The 21410-nt window shown below is 35.9% G+C and overlaps 1 protein-coding gene across 1 annotated transcript; it reads left to right on the forward strand.

The window, feature by feature from the left end:
• The first annotated feature begins 4683 nt into the window (after positions 1-4683).
• Positions 4684-20983, forward strand: LOC149909975 (solute carrier family 22 member 3-like). Its single transcript, XM_090120212.1, has 12 exons — positions 4684-4755; positions 5806-6038; positions 12128-12305; positions 14404-14533; positions 14894-15022; positions 15199-15391; positions 15808-15913; positions 16629-16861; positions 17131-17210; positions 18540-18715; positions 19164-19318; positions 20923-20983. Exons 1-12 carry the CDS (start codon positions 4729-4731, stop codon positions 20981-20983), a joined length of 1701 nt encoding a protein of 566 aa, XP_089976338.1. The 5' UTR covers positions 4684-4728.
• The last annotated feature ends 427 nt before the right edge of the window (positions 20984-21410 follow it).

The following is a 21410-nucleotide window of genomic DNA, read 5'->3' on the forward strand; positions in this document are numbered from 1 at the left end:
GTTAAATTGGTGTTTCATTTTGATTCTGTGACCTATCCCATAAATATAGTACCTAATAGTTAAAAATATATGTACTTAAAATTTTAATAATGTTATTACAATTGTATAAATTTATAAAGAATAGAATAAATGCTATTATTTCCAATTAATATTTGGCTATTTTGACCTATTTACCTTCGTACTACGAACTGCGAAGATAAATTATAACTTCTACAATATACCTACTCATAATAAAAGAAATAAAAGAAAAAATGTCCGAACAGCGTTGTGCTTTCATTCAAATTCGCAGATTGAGCAGTAATGTTCAAAGTAAAAATTCTAAAATTGTTTATAGCAGTAGGTATTATTTCCAGTGTGCGAAATCGATGGCGCTAGAGTTGGCTCTAGAGGACGTATTATATAGCAATGTTGTTTTTCCACACTGGAACTATTACCTACTGCTTAAAGATATCATGGTTCGCGGGCAGGTTATAATCTATCAGCATATGAAAATTTCTAATTTAAACGAGTAGTTATCCACTATCCACACGAGTATCTGTAGAAGCACATAGAAACGTCAATTTATAATGAAGAGTTATCAAGTAATGGCAAAGATCTTGATTATTTACCTACACCCGTCTCAATGATAATTATTGGTATAATATTTAGATAATTATCAGGTAATTTAATAGGATTAAAATTACACCAATATTTTCCTGTTGTGATAGATTGAAGTTCTTGAAATAAATATATATAATAAACTTATCATTATATTACCAAAAATTATTATTTATAGACAACTAGCTTTCCGCCCGCGGCTTTGCCTGCGCAATCAAAGAAAAACCCGCATAGTTCCCGTTCCCGTGGGATTTCCGGGATAAAACTATCCTACGTCCCGGGGTAAAAAGTAACCTGTGTCCTTTCTCGGGTATCAAAATATGTATCTCCATATCATTTTTCATGCAAATTCGATTGAGTAACAGACAGACAGACAGAGTTACTTTCGCATTTATAATATTAGTATGGATCTATTCGTACAGATAGTGTATACAGGGTGTACCAAAAAGTAGTGATGAACGGAAGCTGAGAGGTAGAGGACCTAGAGGGCTATCCGAATCACCCCCATGTATGTTATGCGATTTTTCGTATTTTCGGAGTTATGACGATTTTTTCAATTTTTCACCGATCGCCGAGTACGATGATATTTTCACTCATGCTGACGTCAATGATTGCGGAAGATGCTTGATTTTTTTTTTGTGTGCTAAGCTGAAAGATAGGCCAATTCAGTATGGTAACATTTACTATCGTTAGATCTTTGAATGGAATAAAAAAAATAATTAAATGGCAAGAAAGATAAAATTACCCAGTATGTTCACCACTTCAAGGGCCCGTAAAAAAATAAAATCACATAAAAAAAATTTTCCGTTTGACTTTTAAAAACTTGCTCTATCTATCAGATAGCTACCCTGAAAATTTCATTTTATTATTCAGAAGGCTTCAATCGAAAAATTTAAATCTAAATGTGGTAAGTGCAAAAATTGAATTAACATGATGATCATTAAAACCAATAAATAGGTGTTTAATTACCAGAAATTTTTAAAATAACCCCGCTGTTGCTCAATGCAAGTGCGACATCACCGTAAAAAGTTGTCTTTTAAATGTCTGAATGCCCTTTTATCATTTTTAATGGTTTCTTCTGTTACTATGAATTTCCGGGTTATTTCGTCTAAATTGTGGCATTCTCTCAAGTAGCCGAAGTCTTTTTAATATTCCCATTGAAACAAATCAATGGGGTTTAGGTCGAGGGACCGTGGAGGCCAGGCTTTAAGGCAGGCTTCACCGGCGCATGCGCAGGCTGCAACGACCAATCCATCTTTCAGGGTATCTTGGCCCTTTAGCCTGGCCTGCACGGTCCCCGGACATAAACCCTATTGATTATTTTCCGTGGGGATACTACAAAGACGAGAGACTGCCACAATTTGGACGAAATAACCCGGAAATTCATAGTAGCAGAAGAAACCATTAAAAATGATAAAAGGGCATTCAGACATTTAAAAGACTACTTTTTATGGTGATGTCGCACTTGCATTGAGCAACAGCGGGGTTATTTTAAAAATTTCTGGTAATTAAACACCTATTTATTGGTTTTAATGATCATCATGTTAATTCAATTTTTGCACTTACCACATTTAGATTCAAATTTTTCGATTGAAGCCTTCTGAATAATAAAATGAAATTTTCAGGGTAGCTATCTGATAGATAGAGCAAGTTTTTAAAAGTCAAACGGAAAACTTTTTTTATGTGATTTTATTTTTCTACGGGCCCTTGAAGTGGTGAACATACTGGGTAATTTTATCTTTCTTGCCATTTCATTCTTTTTTTTATTCCATTCAAAGATCTAACGATAGTAAATGTTACCATACTGAATTGGCCTATCTTTCAGCTTAGCACACAAAAAAAATCAAGCATCTTCCGCAATCATTGACGTCAGCATGAGTGAAAATATCATCGTACTCGGCGATAGGTGAAAAATTGAAAAAATCGTCATAACTCCGAAAATACGAAAAATCGCATTACATACATGGGGGTGATTCGGATAGCCCTCTAGGTCCTCTACCTCTCAGCTTCCGTTCATCACTACTTTTTGGTACACCCTGTATATTTTCTATGTGGAACACTACATAGTACGTAGTCAAAACAGAAATAAAATTTTAGTATGAAATTAGGTCGTCTTCAAAAAGCCTGTTGTTAATAAGTATAGGCCACCCAGAGTTGCACACACTGAAATATTATCTTGGATAAAAACTTAGTCATCAATTAGTTAATTATGCAAGTGACTAGATTTAAATTTAATGTAGTGTAATAAGAAGCGTTAGTTCTATAATATACATATAATATATAATCGATATTAAAGGTATAATAACCTACTTTAGAAAATGTGAAAAAATGAATGAAAAGGAAAAAAAATGTAATCTAACTTTAAAACGAAACAGATAGATTTTATTGATGATTTTGCAAGTTAGTTTATTTTTAAGCTATTGCATAGCTTCTATCGCGGGCCTTGAGCGCGGGGACCGAATCCAGAAATTGCGTAACGAAAAACCTCACGCTCCCCACTCCGACGGGCGCGGAGGTGTGGCTTGAAGGCATAGCATTCAATAGCTTTACCGCGGCAGTCCCCGAGTGCCACACGTCTTTTTATATAAATTGGTACATACTTACTTACACACTTCAATTTAATCAGGTACCTATTTGAAAAAAATATACCAAAGATAGAGCTATTGAAATAGGTTACTCTGTCAAGATAGGGTTATATTATCATCGACCAATATAGTATATTGGTCGATGGTAATATCATACTTTGTAATCTTATATCTTTATTTATCCGTCTCGTCTGTTTATCAAATATCAGAATCAATGAAACGAAATTTTAAAATATCTACTATGCTACAGTATAAACTATAAACACATTTTTATCAAATGAAATGTATGCATTCTTCATTTCTCTTACTTAACATGGCAGAATTATTTATCTCTTGGGTCTTATATTTTGTAATTTACGAATACTTACTATATATTTATAAAGGAAGGTCACGAAAAGATCCAATAAATGTCTTTCCATAGTAACCACAAAATGGTTAATAAAATGTAGGGATTTTTATTACTCTTTCACACAAAAAATAATTGGATTGGGGCGAAATTTGGCACAATGATAATCATGCAACATAGAGAACTTGTCTGCCTGGCTTTGCTCATCTCTTTTTTACTACTAACTATTTTTTTCAAACTTTATTTTCGTCTGGAAGAAGGAATTAGCCTACTTTTCATTTCGGAACCAAGCGAATGAGTTGCATAAATAAAAAAGTAGATATTTCATCATCGCCAAAATTTATATTGTGTTATTTATTTTACAAAGATGAATAGAAATATGTATAATAAATGAATAGACAACGAAGAGAACGTTTTGTAGTTCGTTGTGTAGTTCTTCTATCGACTATCCTTCTTCTTCATACTTTCCCTAAAAAATACATCACTTTGGAACTCCCGAGTCATGTTGCCACAAAAGCTTCGTCACGTTATAATTGTTATAAAATATAAACTTAACTTACTATAAACTTTTGACATCGTATTTAGAAATTCGCAAATGATTATAATAATTACTAACAAAAACTTCGCAGAAAGATAGATATATCTATCTATAGAGAATGCCGACCGTAAGCACGTTTAGTAAGTTTTTGAAGTATTCCCGCGTTTGTTAAATTGGTTGTCTGTAAAGTCGGTTTACTGACGAAAGTTGAACGTGACAACGTCCGATTGTGCTTCTTTGTCGCTCGTTAGTCGTTCCGCGCTCTCGCTTGCACTTCAAGCCTTACATGGAACGCCTCAGAGCGAGGTAACGCCGCATGAGTCATGTTTTTTCGTGCGTGCAGCCGGCTCTATCGAATTATAAGACGTTGTCACGTCAAAACCACATCATAATCCGTTGCGCAGTTTTAAAGATCTAAGCATACTAAGCATCGGATAGACGCAGCATACGACTTTGTTTTACATACATATTAATGTGTGATATAGATGTGAATGATATTGCATCATAAATTGATATTTTATCCAAAAATCAAAATACGTTAGTATGCGATACTGTCCATTTTTCCGTGTGTCATTGATAACAATTTTATCAGCTAATATTTAAAACTTCCACGTGCAGTAGAAGCCAGTGTGGAATAACTTTTGTACGTGCTGTGTTCTAACATGATTCTCAACGATCTAAAAACCGAGGTTAGAAAATATTACTAATTGATTTTCTACATCACTATTTCACAGTTCACTGTAACCGTACGGCGTATAATTGTTAACACGTTCCGGGACAGTACGTCGAGAGGCGGGCCGCAAATTCCTATATATTATTACACAATGTCTGTCGACGGCTGATTTTGAGCTTCGAAATATGATAGCCCGTCGAGCAACGGGCGTCAACCATAGAATACATAGTAGGCTGACGTATTAGTGTCGTATTACAAGAACTTAGAACTATATAGTGTCACATCGTGAAGTTTTATGAGCACACAAGTAAAATACACGCACACATGCTAACTTGTCTCGTGTTGTGACACAATGTCCTGGTCCGGGTGCGCACTGCGCGTACGCATCCCCCCACTTCAGGCGGAACTGTGTCACAGCGCGGGAGCCTCGCGTCGCTCGAGTCAACGCCACGGAACACGATCGCAAAATATGTCTTCTAGACGAAGAAAACATTCACCGGTGCCCGAAGAAGAAATATCAGAGTCTGAAAATCATGATCCTTTTTCCGACGGGGATGGAGAATACGCATCCAACAGAAATTATGAACGAGTTTGACTCCAGTGATACTATCAATGGGGTCAGACTCGTCTTATTTTTGACACCTGGCCTCGATTTTCTCAAACTGGAAATCGGATGCGAAGGAGTTCGTCCCAAGGCGACTCGGTTTAAGAGGATTCTCAGGCACCTGATGGTTAGAAGGCGGTCACGTCGACAGACGTAGTGTCATATAGCACCCCATAGAAAACGCGTGATAGGGCATCACGTTCTAAGGCGGTTACAAAGGTGCTTCTACATAAGGTGCCTCACATTTGATATTACCGAGATTCATGCTATCTACAATGGGTTAAATTCTTTTTACGCAACCAATACAATATGTAAATATGTAAATATAAAAAAAACATTCGACGATGGGCGATCTTCTTTCCATTAGAATGTGCATCGCCTCACCGTGATGACGTTTTTGATCCTCAAATTATACAAAATCAACTTAAAAATAAAGTTTTATACTATTTATCCCTTTTCCAGGATGTCAAAGAAGAACTCAACAAAAAGGCGCCAAACGATGACAGCGACGCGTTGGACGCCGTCATCTTGCACATGGGCGAGATGGGCCTGTACCAGAAACTTCTGTTTGTCATGATGGCACCGTTCGGAATATTCTTCGCGTTCGTTTACTTCGTGCAGATGTTCATTGCTGCTACACCACAGAACCACTGGTGTAAGGTGCCTGAGTTACAGCACTTGGATGTTGTATTGAGGTATGGTAAAATGTTTCAGTACCTGGGCTACCGATAGAGCTTCCGGTTAGATAGATAATATATATTTGATTGGGATTAAAATTTCTTTATTTGAAAAATTTAACAATTTTTGAAGTGAAAACTTCTTTAGCGGCGTTGGGTATAAAATCTTAAACTCGCGTCAGGACACGTGGCCTGATCGAAAAAGCGTAAGACGGACTTTTTTTTTAGCCCTTATATTCCATGCGTAAGACGCATAGGTACCATTCCAAAATATCAAACATGCTGAACGTTAATAATCAAGTTTTCACTTCTGCCGGCACTCCCGGAGTGCAACCCGTCTTTTTTTACACGCTTTATATTAGCTTCACCTGTATGTTTGTTTGTAACCGACTTCTTTGGGCGCGATTTTGAGTTTTGACCCACTTTAAACGGCCAGATATTTCGTTCAAACTTTGTAGATTTATTGAGAACCGATGACAATACACTAATTTGATAAAATTTTCTATTTTTAGTTCGGTTTTCTATAAAAAGCGTGTTTTTTATTTTTTTTTAACTATTATTATTGTTATACTTACGTAGTTAAATAATGAAAAAAAAATTACATGAAAAAGACAGCTTTCCTTTAATTAAATTACGGTAATACCTAATGTCAACAAAATGTTAACCTAACCTATGGTTAGGGAGCCAGGTGCAAATTTGGTTAACTATTTCCTCTCAAGAGATAATTCGTCAGACGCATGAGAGTATAGTATTATAAAGCCTCGTGAACGTCAGCTGGCGCTCGGTTGGGGGGGTGAGCGGTTGTAGCCTCCCACGCACATAGGAAAAAAAATACATTCATTCATTCATTTCCTCTCAGCTAAAAATTTGTCAAATTGTAGCTAACCCAATATCTCAACGAAAAAAAATAGTCAGCTGGTTACAACATGGTGTATTATACGTCAGCTGGTGTCTCGAACATGAAAGTTAAATTTAAAGAAAAATTTATTTTCCGTTATTTCCTCTCAAACAAAAATTTACCTGATGATAGCTTATATGTAACTGTGGATAAATATATATGTCAGCTGGCTGTATCTTGGTGGAAAAACCGTCAGCTGATACGGGAGGCTACAACCGCTCTTCCCCCCAACCGAGCTCCAGCTGACGTTCACGAGGCTTCATAATACTATACTTTGATGCATTTTACTAATTACCGCTTGAGAGGAACTTGGTCATAAAATCTGCTGCTGGCTCCCGGACCATATATAAGGTTTTCTTTTTTACCTAGACCTAGATTTATCTAATCTACTGTACAAAAATAAGTCGGGTTTTCCTTCCTGACGCTATAACTCCAGAACGCACGATTCACGAACCGATTTCCACGGTTATGCATTCGTTGGAAAGGTCTCGGGCTCCGTGAGGTTTAAAGCAAAGAAAAGGTGTCTCTGGTGGCGAAACGGAGTTCGCCCGGTTTGCTAGTGATTCATATATTATGTATACTATGTTGCTTATCAATATTGATACTACTGTACATTCTAGTTATCCTCCCAATAATAACGTATATATATCACAAAATTATGCTCAAAAACTAAAGCATAGCAATATTATAATTCTATAAAATTAACCTTTGTTTGTCTTGACCTTGTATAACCCCCTACTGGTACGGTTGCTATGGTAACGAAAGTGTAAGCTTTTCCTTTAATTAATTATTGCAGTAATTTAGTTTAACTAACGGCTTTTACATCAAACGAGGGAATGCTCATTTTAACCCCACTATGACATATTCTTTAGTATAAACAGTCGTAGAGCATTCTTTCGATGTTATTAGTGTGTTCGAAAAAATTATATGCAATGTTCTAATACTGAATAACACTGAACATACGAGTTTTCGTTGTCACTAAAAGATCACAAATGATTAATGAATGCTCTTGCTCTAGCTCTATGTTCGTTTGATGTACTTAAATGCACCGTTAACACATACAAGTCAAGTCTTGTAATTGCAACTATCTGGTTAATGCAACTATCTTAAATAATGCCCTCTAGGATTGCTGTTCTGCACAACAACAGGCGTGATATTGTTCTGCTAGTAAAAATATTAATAAAAAAATATATATGGCGCTCATCGGTCAAGAATTGTGTGAGTGACAGGGCTTTTTGTCATTCCACCATTTTGTTATTGCCAGCGCTGAATGCACGCGGTGCGTAATTTGATCAAAAATACTGTTTTTTCTGGTTTTTCGCGGGTTTTTTTACAAGGAGTGTATTAATCAACCACGGTAAGTCGTTTTGTACGTGCTTGTTTTATTCTACGATGCTTCTACTCCGAATTTTCTGTGCAGTTACATTTACCAGGCCAAATATGAAAAGTCTTATTAATGCAACAATTTTTTTTATTTTTAGGTTAGTTGCAATTATCTGACAGTTTTTGTATGAAGTATGAAAATGTTAGTGATGTGACAGTGGACATAAATAATATGTCGATACAACCCAATGATATTAAACTTAAATTATAAAACGCCTGATTGCTATTTTTCGATGATTGTTACTCAGTGACTTATTGATATAAGTATTTCCATTATAGAAAAAGAAGATGTGATCTCACGATTACCCGATGCTGTGATAAATGAAGAAGACATGGTAATCTTTCCTTATAAGGTAGAGATATTTGAATGTAAGTAAACAAGTACTTGGAGTTCTTCTGTTGGGAAATTTGATTAGGTATTCTGATTGAGATTTAATTATTCTAATTAATTAAAATGAAGCTAGGTAAAATAGTAAAGAGTTCAAAGGAAGAGTAAAATAAGACTGTTTGATAACTGCTTTTAGTGTGTTTCAAATAAAGTTAAAAAATAGTGTAGAATTTAGAAATAAGAGTAAAAACAGACTTTTTCATTACTAAATAATTGTTAAGTACCTACTGTGTTTAAAATGTTTCGTTAATTTAAATAAATTAAGAATTTGTTATGTGATTAGATATATTATAATTAAAATATATATAAAACAGTATATCCCTGAGTTTTAATTCTGCTACCATGGCAGTCGATAAAATTACGATAAGGTTCCCATCACTATTTTTGAGAAAATAGTTGCAATATCCCGCCCCACAGCTAAAAAGTATTTTTTTGCGAAATTGGTATTTATTTCAAGAGCCTAGATATCATAATCCTATGAATATTTTTCAAAGCTTGTTATTAAAATACACGCGCAGAAAACACACATAGAAAAATAAGTAAAACAAGCAATTAGTTGCAATTACCCGCCAGGACGGGTAATTGCAACTATTGCTGTCTTTTTAAGAACTTTTGGAAATACTTTTTTATTCTTCACAGTTTTTCGTGATTATGACGGTGAAATAATATCCGCATTAAATTTACTTATTCACAAATTTTTAAGAAATATTTTTTTCCGTATATTTATAGAATTATGTAGAGATGAAGTAATGACTCCAATATTGTTAGTTGCAATTACAAGACTCCACCTCATATTATTTTCTAAGTGAAATATGCTACAATAATATACCTATAGCTTATATAATAAGGTACTAGACTGAATTCATTTATTTTTACGTACCTATTAGATGGTACATAATATATTAGATATATAATTATTAAATATTGACTCTTGAATTAAGTATAAATTTAAATACATAAGTAAAAATAAATATTTGAAATGATGATGCTTCAAAATATTATCATGCTGGATCTTTTCGGTAATAAAAAGACTTAAGATTATATAATGTGCAAATAAGTAAATACAGGAAAAAAATCAATATTTGAAATGATGATACTTCCTAATTCTTATCCAAAATTTAATTACTTAACCTGGATCATTTGGAATTAAAAAAAGCCTGTTTTATTTCACAAAAATTTGAATTATGATCTTTTCAAAAAATTTAACTCTTAAACTTAAATACATAAATTTCAACAATAAAAAAAAGTTTCGCCTCTATAGCGGTGAGTCAATGACATCGCTTAATCTATGACTCAAAGCCGCCTCCCGCCGCGGCGCGGGGCGGCTTGTCGCCCGTAGCACACCTCCGCTGCAGAACTGCAACAGCGGAACCGCAGTAGTTTCGCTCTGTCTTGTCCCGTGTACGAGAAGCGGAACAGTAGCGAAACTGCCTGTTCTAACACATACATCTAACTATTTTTTATCTCTTTCTTCGCGCGGTTTCGCCGATCTCTTCTAACGCCAGTCACACTACCGCGCTCACGCCGCTATTTGTTTGCGGTGCCGCATTGTTTTCGCGCGTGTTTGTCAAAACCGACAAAAATAAAACGTGGAACTACATTGTTTTTGTAAAAGAGTATGTAAATCATCAAAACTCTGAGGGGTCATTCTAAAAATACATATGTATATGTATAGAAACGATCTTCATGGTACTCGAGTTCTTTACATAGTAGGTTTTCTCCTAATTTCTTTCTTTTTTTTTTAATCTCACGCACCCAAATTCTACGAGTTTTATGTCTTTTCAAAGTTAAAGTCCACAATAATATTTCTTCTTCCTCTGACTCCGATAACGACGACATTTCGCTTCGATCGTTTCTTCTTGACTGACTCGTATGAGGTTTCGCCGATGCCGGTTCCACTAATCAAACTACACTTGATCACAGCGGAATTCATCTAGCGGTTCCGCGGTCATGGTATCGCAGCGGAGGTGTGCTACGGGCGTGTGAGTCATGCCGCCGCGCTTGCAGCACAGATTTAATTGTTCGTGGTGTCTCCTCTATACATAGTAATAATAGCTCAATTTATTTTCACTTTCTCTTTATGTACCGTTGTTTTTTTTAAGTTTACGAATATTTCTTATTTAATTTCCTTCCATTGTTACAATAGGTTTAAAATAACAATAGGAATCATTATTGGTAGCAGAAAATTGTACTACTGGTCCGATTTGAAAAATTATTTCGGTGTTAGTCTGTTAGATAGCCCATTTACCAAGGAAGGTTATAGGCTACATATCATTACCCTTGGCCAACAGGAGCGGAGCAATGCGGGTAAAACCCCGGGGCGCAGACCGCAGTGTGAACAGCTGTGTACGCATTTATTCATTGTTAGCTTTGATTAGAAGACGCCATTATTGATATATCCAAGGGTTTATGATTGTTTGAAATTGTATCGCGAATTACCCACTTTTGAATAATCTGATAACTGTTGTCATTGAATGATTGTGTAACATAATTAATACAAGATAAACGAAGTGGACGCACATTGATGATTCGTTATCAATTTAATATGGATTTATTTCTATTAGAGGCAATATTTATTATTTTAATAAAAATTGGTTTTTCTCTATATTATCTTAGGCCAATTGGATAGAAAAATTTTCGCAAAATTTTTATACTTAAAAAACCGGCGATTCTTTCGTATGATATACTTTTTTTTCCTTATTTCTGCTGAACAATAATTCTGTTTCCATATAAATTATAATGTAGATGGGTAATGTATATGCGATATATTTCCGGAAAACTACGAAATACAAAAATATAAAAGTCCAAAGTTATTTTACGTTAAAAGTAACCTCTTACAATTACGCAACAAAAGCTTCTAGTGTTATCGCATAAATAATATTTCTATCCAACGCCTTCCTGCAAAAGAAAGTACCTAGCCCTTGCCAAGAAAGGGTCCTTGTCCAAGATCTATTTCATTTTTATATTACAATTCATAAGTCGATTTGTCGGTCGTGAGAGCAGAATATTTTATGTACCTATGTTCCTTTTTTACGATCGGCAAATATTAAATTTAGCTAGATTGTGGACGAAGGTACTCCAAGTAGGTACCCTTTCGAACTTATAAGTAGCAAAATTCCTCATATCCTTTTACAGTTCAAATTATCAAAAGTTCAAGACTTTGCTCTTGGCCAGCGTTGTAAATTATGGCCTAAACCCCCAATAGAGGGCCCTTACTCTACATTGGTAAGGTGAAGCTTTAGACTTTAGGGCGATCTATCACCAGCGATGTTCCCGAAAAATTACTATATTAGGTCAAGAGACTGGAAAAGTACTGTAACGCCGCGAATGCTGCTAGTTTTTATGAGCGATGTAAACCGAGACCACATAAAATGAGATGGGCCTGCCTCTTTCCTTGTCCTGGCATTTAGATAATTTTATAAACTTTATCTATTACAGACGGAACCTCACATCCCCATGGATCGGCGAAACATGGGAGAAATGCCTGATGTATGATGCTAATTGGACTCAAGTGCTCATTGACATGGCTATACCGGTGAATGCAAGTTTGGTGCCATGCCGAAATGGGTGGGAGTTCCAGCTGGGAGACATTCCTTACCATACTGTTGTTAGTGAAGTAAGTAACGTAACGGCACCAGTCTTGTACAGATTAAGGAAAAAATTGAAGTTTTTTGCATATTTCTCGTAGGTTTTTTAACTTTATTGGATATTGTTAAGTTATACCTTTAGTTCAATGTTAGTTTAACGTAACCAATGTTAGAAAAAAGATTACAATGCATAAATAATGAAGTTATTTATAAATTAAAAAACCACTTTTTTGCACCAGTGATGGACAGTAAAAATCTTATGATGGACACCCAGTTTTGGACAACATCCAGTTATGAACACCCATTTATGGACTGTACCTAATGTTTTTTCTCCAGTTATTTACACTTGGAGAAGACTTATAGTTATCAATAGAATCTTGAAAATGATGATTGGAATATAATAAATCGGGGATGTATTTATAAAAAATAGTACTTAATAATTATTTTGCATAGTTATAATATTTAAAACAGTCTTAATTTCCATTTTCTAGGCAAAAATTGGACAAATGTATCGTTAAAATTCGGTTAAATACGAGTTATGTCCGTTAAGAAACACCAATATGGGTTTTTTTTCTCAATAAGTCAGGGATGAAAAATATAACTAAAAAAAGTACTGCCATTCCATCCATTTTGGGACTTCTTCTTCTTCGTCATATCACTCTCGTCAGAGCGAACGTGGTCAACATGAGGTTTGGGGGGGTAGATGTTACCCGCTTCACGATATTCCGCCATATCTCTCTGTTTCCTGGCATTCCGCTACACTCGTGAAGTGAATCGCCAATCTGAATCTGCCAACAGCCTTAATCTGATCGGTCCATCGATATGGATTCCAAATTGTAGCACGAGGCAAAAAGCTTTTTTTAAACTGTTGTCAAGATGGTGTGGATGAAATTTAAGCGTGTGTGCTTTATGGTGGTGGAATTTAGCAGCATACAGCGATCCAAACAGTTCATTAGAGAACTCTCTATGATAGATGCGTTACAATACTCATAAGTCATATAAAGAATGCGACTTCTCTACGCAGTAATAGAGAATGAAGCCGAGAACGAGTCGCACAGCACATAATGACCCATTTTTATAAAATATATTCTTCATGGGTAGATAGATATTATGTTGTTGGACCCATTAGTGTAATTTTAACAAAAAATGTCAATGTCCATTATAGGAACCAAAGCAAATCCAGTCATGGACAATTGTTGTACAATATTGGAACCCTTTGTTTGAAATGGTCGTGATAGGTATATTATTAATCAGAATGAAAAGACAATACAGAAAAGGGCATGTAATTAATACCTTTAAAAAAAGTTTATTTTCGACATATGTCCATAAATGGATATATCCATAGAATAAAATCCAGTTATGGACACTGAAGAATTTTATATAAACAACATAACCTATCATGATACTAAATCGTGTAATATTTCATACAATTAACTACTATAAATAAAAGTAATATCAAATTTTGCTAACATTTATACAAAAATTCTTATAACCAAAATTGTGTCCTCACTTCCTTAAGGATTTCCTTAGTAAAAACGGATTTCTTCGAAACGAGTCGCAGCAACTAAACATAACGTTCTGCCATCTTCAAACGTTATGGCCGAATAAGATGAAATGTCGTATTTTGATAGCTTATGAACCAAACTTTTATTTTAAGTATTGCCAAATTATATAACGTTAATTTTGGTCTTAATATTCAAATTTAATATTTATTTTGTCCATTACTGGATGCTTGTCCACCACTGGTGCCGTTACCTTATCTCTAAATATCTTATACGTATAAAAAAATAACTTATAGTTTCTTGTATAGGATATAAATACAAAAACTATTGGAGTACCTGAAATAAATAGAACGGCCAACTTTATTCTTGGGTAACACACCTAAGCTAAGCAATTTCTGGGGCATACAATTTTAAGGAGCTTTAGATTCTTCCGAAGAACTAACAGTTTGACGACATGTGGCATCTGCCAACCCGCACGCAAGGGTGACAAGCGTGGTCTTATAGTTGGAACCCTCATAGGAGGCCCGTGTCCCTGCCGTGGGAACACATATGGGCTGATGATGGAGATGATTATGATGATGATGATGAAACCATCCTTAATTTTCTTTATTTTCGATACTTTTAGCGTGGTTGGGTGTGCGAAAACGCTGGATACGTACCCCTCACGCAGGCAATCTTCTTCGGCGGCTCCATGGTTGGTGGCATGTTGTTCGGCTGGATAGCGGATTACTACGGCAGAGTGCCGTCCTTGGTTGGTAAGAGTTTGTATGTAGGTGAATGTCTGGTGATGGAAATTTTTGGAACAATCCCATTGATGTTCCAATTCGTATTGCAGTTTTTTTTTAATCTTGACTGGTCTCAATCTCATCTTATTATATTAGCAAGGCATACTTACTACTTACTTATACGACTATTAGAGAGGGTTTCATGAAACACTAAAATGTACTTTTTTGCTGTATAGGTATGGTTTTGCTAGTCTTTTATCAAAAACATCATGGCTATTTTATGAATCCCAATTTTTTTTCTGGACACCTCATCCGACTCAGAAAAATATGAAGAACAGTATTTTTTTCTACAATTATTGTTATTTGAAATTTGAAAATATCACATTCCAGGGGCAAATTTAATAGCACTCGTCGGTGGTATAGCAACCATCTACTCTACTGGAGTTTGGGACTATGCGTTCTATCGATTTCTCGTCGGTATGTCGTATGATTCCTGCTTCATGACTATGTACATTTTAGGTAATTATTTTTGTAATCACTTATTTTCTGATTTTGACTCAAGTCTTTCGTTTCTCAATAAATTGTGATCCGTCAGCTTATAATTTAACGCATTATTTTTCGATAGTATATAATCTATCGAAGTTAAAACCTTTAAAGTTCGATTTGATAAACGTTGAATGTCTAATGTTCTCTAGCGTTGGAGTACGTGGGTCCGCGGCACCGGACATGGGTAGGCAACATGTCAATCGCGCTGTACTTCGGCGGCGGCTGCCTGGCGCTGCCCTGGCTGGCCGTGTGGGTGGCCGACTGGCGCCTGCTGCTGTGGTGCACCAGCCTGCCCATGAGCGTGGCGTTGCTCGTGCCGCTCGCGGTGCCGGAGAGCGCGAGGTGAGTGGGGCACACGGCCGACTGGTGCCTGCTGCTGTGGGGCACCAGCCTGCCTTTAGTGTTCCGCCGTTTCAACCTTAGGACGCCAGCAGCACATAAGACTCTTCCAAAGATTTCCAGTACGACCCACCAGTTTATTCAAGGTGGACACACACTTATCCGGGCCGAACAAAACGAAGGAAACAATATTTCTAAATACATATTTAAATTAAATACAGTTGTGTTACAATACATATCTTCTTAATCAGTTCATTGTAGCTTGAAGGTTCTAATAAGGCCCCAGGTGGTAATAAATCCATTTCCTAATACGGTATTCACACATCTGTCTGTCACCATTTAAGTGAAACTCCTATCCTTATATCAGATAAAATTGTGTTATCCTTACTCAGCTTATATTTATTTTATAAAATTTACAGATGGTTAGCATCTCGAGGTCGGGTAAACAAAGCTGTTACAGTATTGAGACGTTTCGAAAAAGTCAACGGAACCAAAATTCCTGAAGATGCTTTAGATGAATTCATTGTAAGTATCCGTGAAAACTTAACGAAAATTTTACCAGCCGTGTCATTTTTACCGTTACCTTGAAATTCTTGGTTTCTTTTTTTGCTATCTACTTATTTGCACAAACACCCCATTATCACATTAAAAGAATATTACACACTTAACATAAATGTAAGAAAATAATTAAAACCTGGCTCCATGAATTGACGTACAGCGACACCGAAGATCTGGTCTAAAATGTACAATTAACTTATTGATCTCACTCACGTATCCGCCCAGAATCACAAATACTTTCTCACACAAACTTACTCACCCGCTTACATAACACTCACGTATCCGCACAGAATCACATCACTCACTCACGTATCCGCACAGAATCACAAATACTCTCACACCCAAACTTACTCACTCGCATACATAATACATTTACACACACACACAAATACACACACACACATAGTAATCCACTTAGACACATATCGCCAAATTTACTTATCTTTTATATTTTAAATTTTATTATAGTTAAGGTATAACTCGACATATCTAGAAACCTGTACACCGTTTTGATACCCAAGATACAGGCAACAGCCTAGTTTGGGTCTCCTGTAATGATGAAATGTTTAAATTTTTTTGGTAAATAAAGATTTTATTTATTATTTATTTATTATATTATCATCATTTATGTACTTAGTCAAATGAGAAATAAAATTTACTTGTCTATATTTTCTATTCCCAGGTATCAGCAAGCCAAACCCGTCAATCCAACGAGTCCATAAAGGACGTGCTAAAGAGCCCTCTGCTCCGCCGCATGTTGTTCCTCATGATCTTCGTGTATATGTCGTGTGCGCTGGTCTTTGATGGTCTGGTCAGAATGTCTGAGGGCTTGGGATTGGACTTCTTTATTACCTTTACGTTGACATCTGCTACTGAAATACCATCGGTGACTTTGTTGGCGCTGGTTCTTGATAGGTGGGTAAATATTTGTCTTGAGTTTTGGTCTTATATGTAACGTCGGCTGTGAAACTTGTATAGTAAAAGTTGTATAATTATCTACCTTCTGGTAGCGTCTGTGCAATTGATAATTAAATAATATTTGGAAGATTTCATATTTTCCTTCAGTTTGTTTTGAAATTAAGATAAAATTATTTTAATGCATTATTCTTGAAACTTGATTGAGAAAATTTTTTTGTATTAATATCAATCATTCAGCATTTTAAGGGTAACTTTTCCCTTCTCAGGTGGGGTCGTAGAAATCTCGCAGCTGGACCATTAGCTATTTCTGGAACGTTGGCTATTATTGCTGCTTTTGTACCAAGAGGTGCGTTCTTTGCATGGTCTTTACTCTTTTATCACTGAACTATAAAATAATAGAAAATATTGCTAAAATATTTCACGACTTTTCCGAAGCATTTGACTGTGTAGACCATTCTACTTTATTACGTACTTTTAATTGATTTGAACTAAAAAAAACTTTTTAAAGAGCTTTTTAGTGAGAATTTCATTGCTTCGCAACTTCAAAATATAATTAAAAGTTAAAACCATCGTTTTTGTTAACGATGAAAGATCTTGCATTGTGTCGGTTATTGGTGTTCCACAGGGTTAAATTTTAGGTCCCTTTTCGTTTCTAGTTTATATGAATGATGTAGGTACTCTATTATTGGCAAGATAAGTCTGAAATAGTTTTATTTTACAGATTTTACTTTGATATTTATAATGTAGATGGGCATGATTCAATTTTTTATAGAAGAAACAACGCGTATAAGCGTATCTAACACGTTCACTGCGGCACCTAAAATGCCAAACTTACCGTTGTTGCGGCATGTCTTCAATACTTCACATCGGCAAGTTCACCACTGTGCGTCATGAGCCATTTTTATCACATCGCACCTACTGACTTTGAAGGTTAATAATTTCATGAAATTTCAAGATATTTCAAAAAAAAATTTTTCGGATAATAGTATATATAGTCTTGTATATACCGCATAAATAGCTTTTAGTTTGTCTCAATAGTTCTCTACTCAATAGTTTAAAAGATATGAGGGAAAATGTAAACCCCTGATTTTGTGAAAAATTATTTGCCATCCCGCACTGCGTTGATACGGCATGTTTACAGTAATAGCGATGGGAAACACTGTAAAATAAAACATCGATATCGATATAAATCAATTTTGTATATTTCAGTCTGTTTGTTAACAGATAACGAGATCGTCGATACAAAAAAAAAACACATATAAAACAAGGTACTTGATAGAGTACTATCAGGAAATTGTTCAGTAACTTTTGTTTTAATTTGTTCAGTAACTTTTGTTTTAATGTTTTATATTATTTTCACAATTGTCAACGGTTTCTTTTCTATGCGTGTGTCCAATATTTTGCCATACGATTTTTAAACGAAATTGAGTCCTACTTCAAACTGTGATCACAAAAATATATTTGTCTCTTTTCTAGTCATTGATTAACATATAAAAAACCTCGCCGCACCACGGTGAAAACTGCGATTTTGGGCGCCGCACTGTGGTGTAGTCGCTGATGGCCCGATACTGGACATGCCGCAGTGAACGTGCTAATCAGTTTTCTGCTTATTTTTTTTAAAGCAAACAGAGTTTTATTCAATCTATCCATTACTTAAACATTACATCCACCACAGGCATCCCGCAAGTGACGCTAGCCATATTCTCTCGGTTCACGATCAACATGGCGTGCAACACGGTGATGCAGTGGTCGGCTGAGCTGCTGCCGACCGGCGGGCGGGCGTCTGGCTGCTCGCTGATACACGTCAGTGGTTTTGTGGCGACCGTGCTGTCGCCGTTTGTTGTGTTCTCGGTGCGTATGCGATAATATAATACTATGCTGGGTGCGTATAGTACAACTAACTATGAATTGTTTGGTTTCAGGATTTGTCGTATAGTGAAACAGAAATATTATTATTTGGTGATTTTTTGGTTAGTTAGGGACACTAGGGATAATTGTGTTAAAAAATTTGAACCTAATTTACGGCCCACAGTTTCAAAATGATTAGGTACTCTTATATATATATAGTTATATATTTTTTTATTATTTTAGGATGTGCCAACGGACGTATAGCATGACGTATAAGCCCGTATAATATCAACTTGCGGGGCTTATACCTATATTATTATATCGTCTGCTACTGTAGTTTATGTCAACTGACAGACAACAGCACAGTGCCTACTACTATGGGTTTACAACTGACAGGCGACAGGCTATATTTCTTAGTTAACCTGTTATAATGTATGTGTATTGTGAACAGGAGCGCGTGTGGCGGTCGCTGCCGCTGGTGCTGCTGGGCGGCGCGGCGCTGGCGGCGGGCGGCGTGTGCGGCGCGCTGCCCGAGACCTGCCGCCGCCGCATGCCGCAGACCGTCGCCGACGCGGAGCGCACCGTGCGCGCCTACACCTACTGCGGGTATGTTACAGTACTACTGAACAGTGGCACTGCAGTACGGTGACACTGCAGTACAGTGGCACTGCAGTACGGTGACACTGCAGTACAGTGGCACTGCAGTACGGTGACATTGCACTTCAGTAGGTACTGTATGAGTATGCTGCTGTACAGAGACTATACCCTAGACTACTGAGGCACTGCAATATATTGACACTACAGTACCTATAATAAACTGCCAGGACGGCAGCTGGCAGCTGGTATGTAATATGTATTAAACTCCACTGCATCGTATCTGAATACAACTGGATTTTAAATTAACTGATGACTGATCGTACGTGTTTCACAGTAATCGCAATTTGGTTAAATTTATTTTATTCATTAGTTACCATTTTACAAAATATGGTAATATGTACCTTATTGACTTGAACGTAATGTTTACTTTTCTATTTTAGCTAAAATAATATTTACCAAAATTGGTATAGGTAGGTATTCTAATTGATTCCTATCATTCCTTATACGTAATAAGTAAATATTTAATCCCATCAAAAACATCCTGTAAAAAACCCAAGTCTCGCAGCTCAGTCTTTCTACCGTCAAAAGTTGTGAGATCCATGTAATACCAAGTCGGTTAATCTAATTAGTGTCTACTTGAAGGACCTTCTGTCTTAAGTTATTACATAAGTTATTATCATGCCAATATTAAAAATATTTAACATTTTAAACAAATAGATCGACTTGGACATCGCTTGATTTGATTATTAGTATGTATCACACTACACAGCACGACGGGCCAGCGACCAACAGGAACGAGAGTTTCAATCGCGTGAGGCGCGAGAGACTAAAGAATCTAATATAATATTGTAATATTCATTTTGTTTTCATGCGATGTCCAAGTCGATCTATTTGTTTAAAACGTTAAATATTTTTAATATTGGCATGATAATAACTTATGTAATAACTTAAGACAGAAGGTCCTTCAAGTAGACACTAAATAGATTAACCGACTTGGTATTACATGGATCTCACAACTTTTGACGGTAGAAAGACTGAGCTGCGAGACTTGGGTTTTTTACAGGATGTTTTTGATGGGATCTCACTTCTTTTTGTAGAGCCTTTCTTTTTGATACCACCACCAACCACCAACTGCATAAATAACTTTGTAATCCCATATATTTATATGGGATTACAAAGTTATTGATGCAGTTGGTGTATTTGGAAAACTGGACCGAAATTACAAAATATTTAAGTTTTCCCATGATTAAGACACTAAACTCTATATGTATTCCAAATATGAAGCTTCTAAGTCTGCTAGAAGTGCCTTGGACTTTTGATGATCGGTGAGTCAGTGAGTGACAAAATTTAGAAACTTTAACAAGTTGTCATTCTTAAACTACTGGTTCAAATTGACTGAAATTTTAAATATTCCGTGTTTATACAATGCCGGATTAGTTACTGAAGATTCAGGTTTCTTGCTTTATCCACAACCGAATTATAGGGGGTCGAAAAAGGCCCGAATTGCTTCGAGAAAAGGATGGTACGGCCGTGCCGCTTTTTTTTTGCTCGACTTGGCGGGGGCACTGCCGCGCCCCCAGATTATCACAACATGATCACAACTATATTTTCAGGTCCGCAGTCGACGACGAAATCTCAGCAGATGAAGGCGAGAAAGACAAAGCTGTTACTTAGATTATTACTTAATTTAGCATTTATTGAAATAAAATTCAATTTCCCAAAAGGGTAATTTGACAGACACAAGCGATTAGCGAAAGCGGGAGCGACTTCTGGAGTTTTTAACGTTTAAAAAAATCTGTTAGAACGTTTACCAACAATATAATGCATAATTATATTTTATAATGGTACCTACTTATGCTTGTTAGGCTATGTTCCAATTCCTTTACACAAACAACAAAGATTTTTAAAAGAATATTTTTTTGTGAATCTTTAAGTAAGTAATGTTATAACTAATACGGAGTATTTAATTAAGATTTTATTTTACATTGTCTTTAATACAAAATTTAAGTAAGTACTAATTATTATTAGTGTACAAATGGTCAAAACATTTGACATTCTCTTATATAGCTCGCTCAATCCGTGAATCGCTTTCTTCGATATC

Source organism: Colias eurytheme, chromosome 3 (assembly GCF_061535395.1).
Source record: "Colias eurytheme isolate Ceu_HAF_F1 chromosome 3, ilColEury1 Martin Lab GWU primary, whole genome shotgun sequence".
NCBI lineage: Eukaryota > Metazoa > Arthropoda > Insecta > Lepidoptera > Pieridae > Colias > Colias eurytheme.

Coding starts and splice junctions, on each gene's coding strand:
- LOC149909975 (XM_090120212.1), top strand. CDS start 4,729: ATGATTCTCAACGATCTAAAAACCGAG. Junction 4,756..5,805: donor TCAACGATCTAAAAACCGAG/GTTAGAAAATAT, acceptor TCCCTTTTCCAG/GATGTCAAAGAAGAACTCAA. Junction 15,914..16,628: donor ATGCTTTAGATGAATTCATT/GTAAGTATCCGT, acceptor TTCTATTCCCAG/GTATCAGCAAGCCAAACCCG.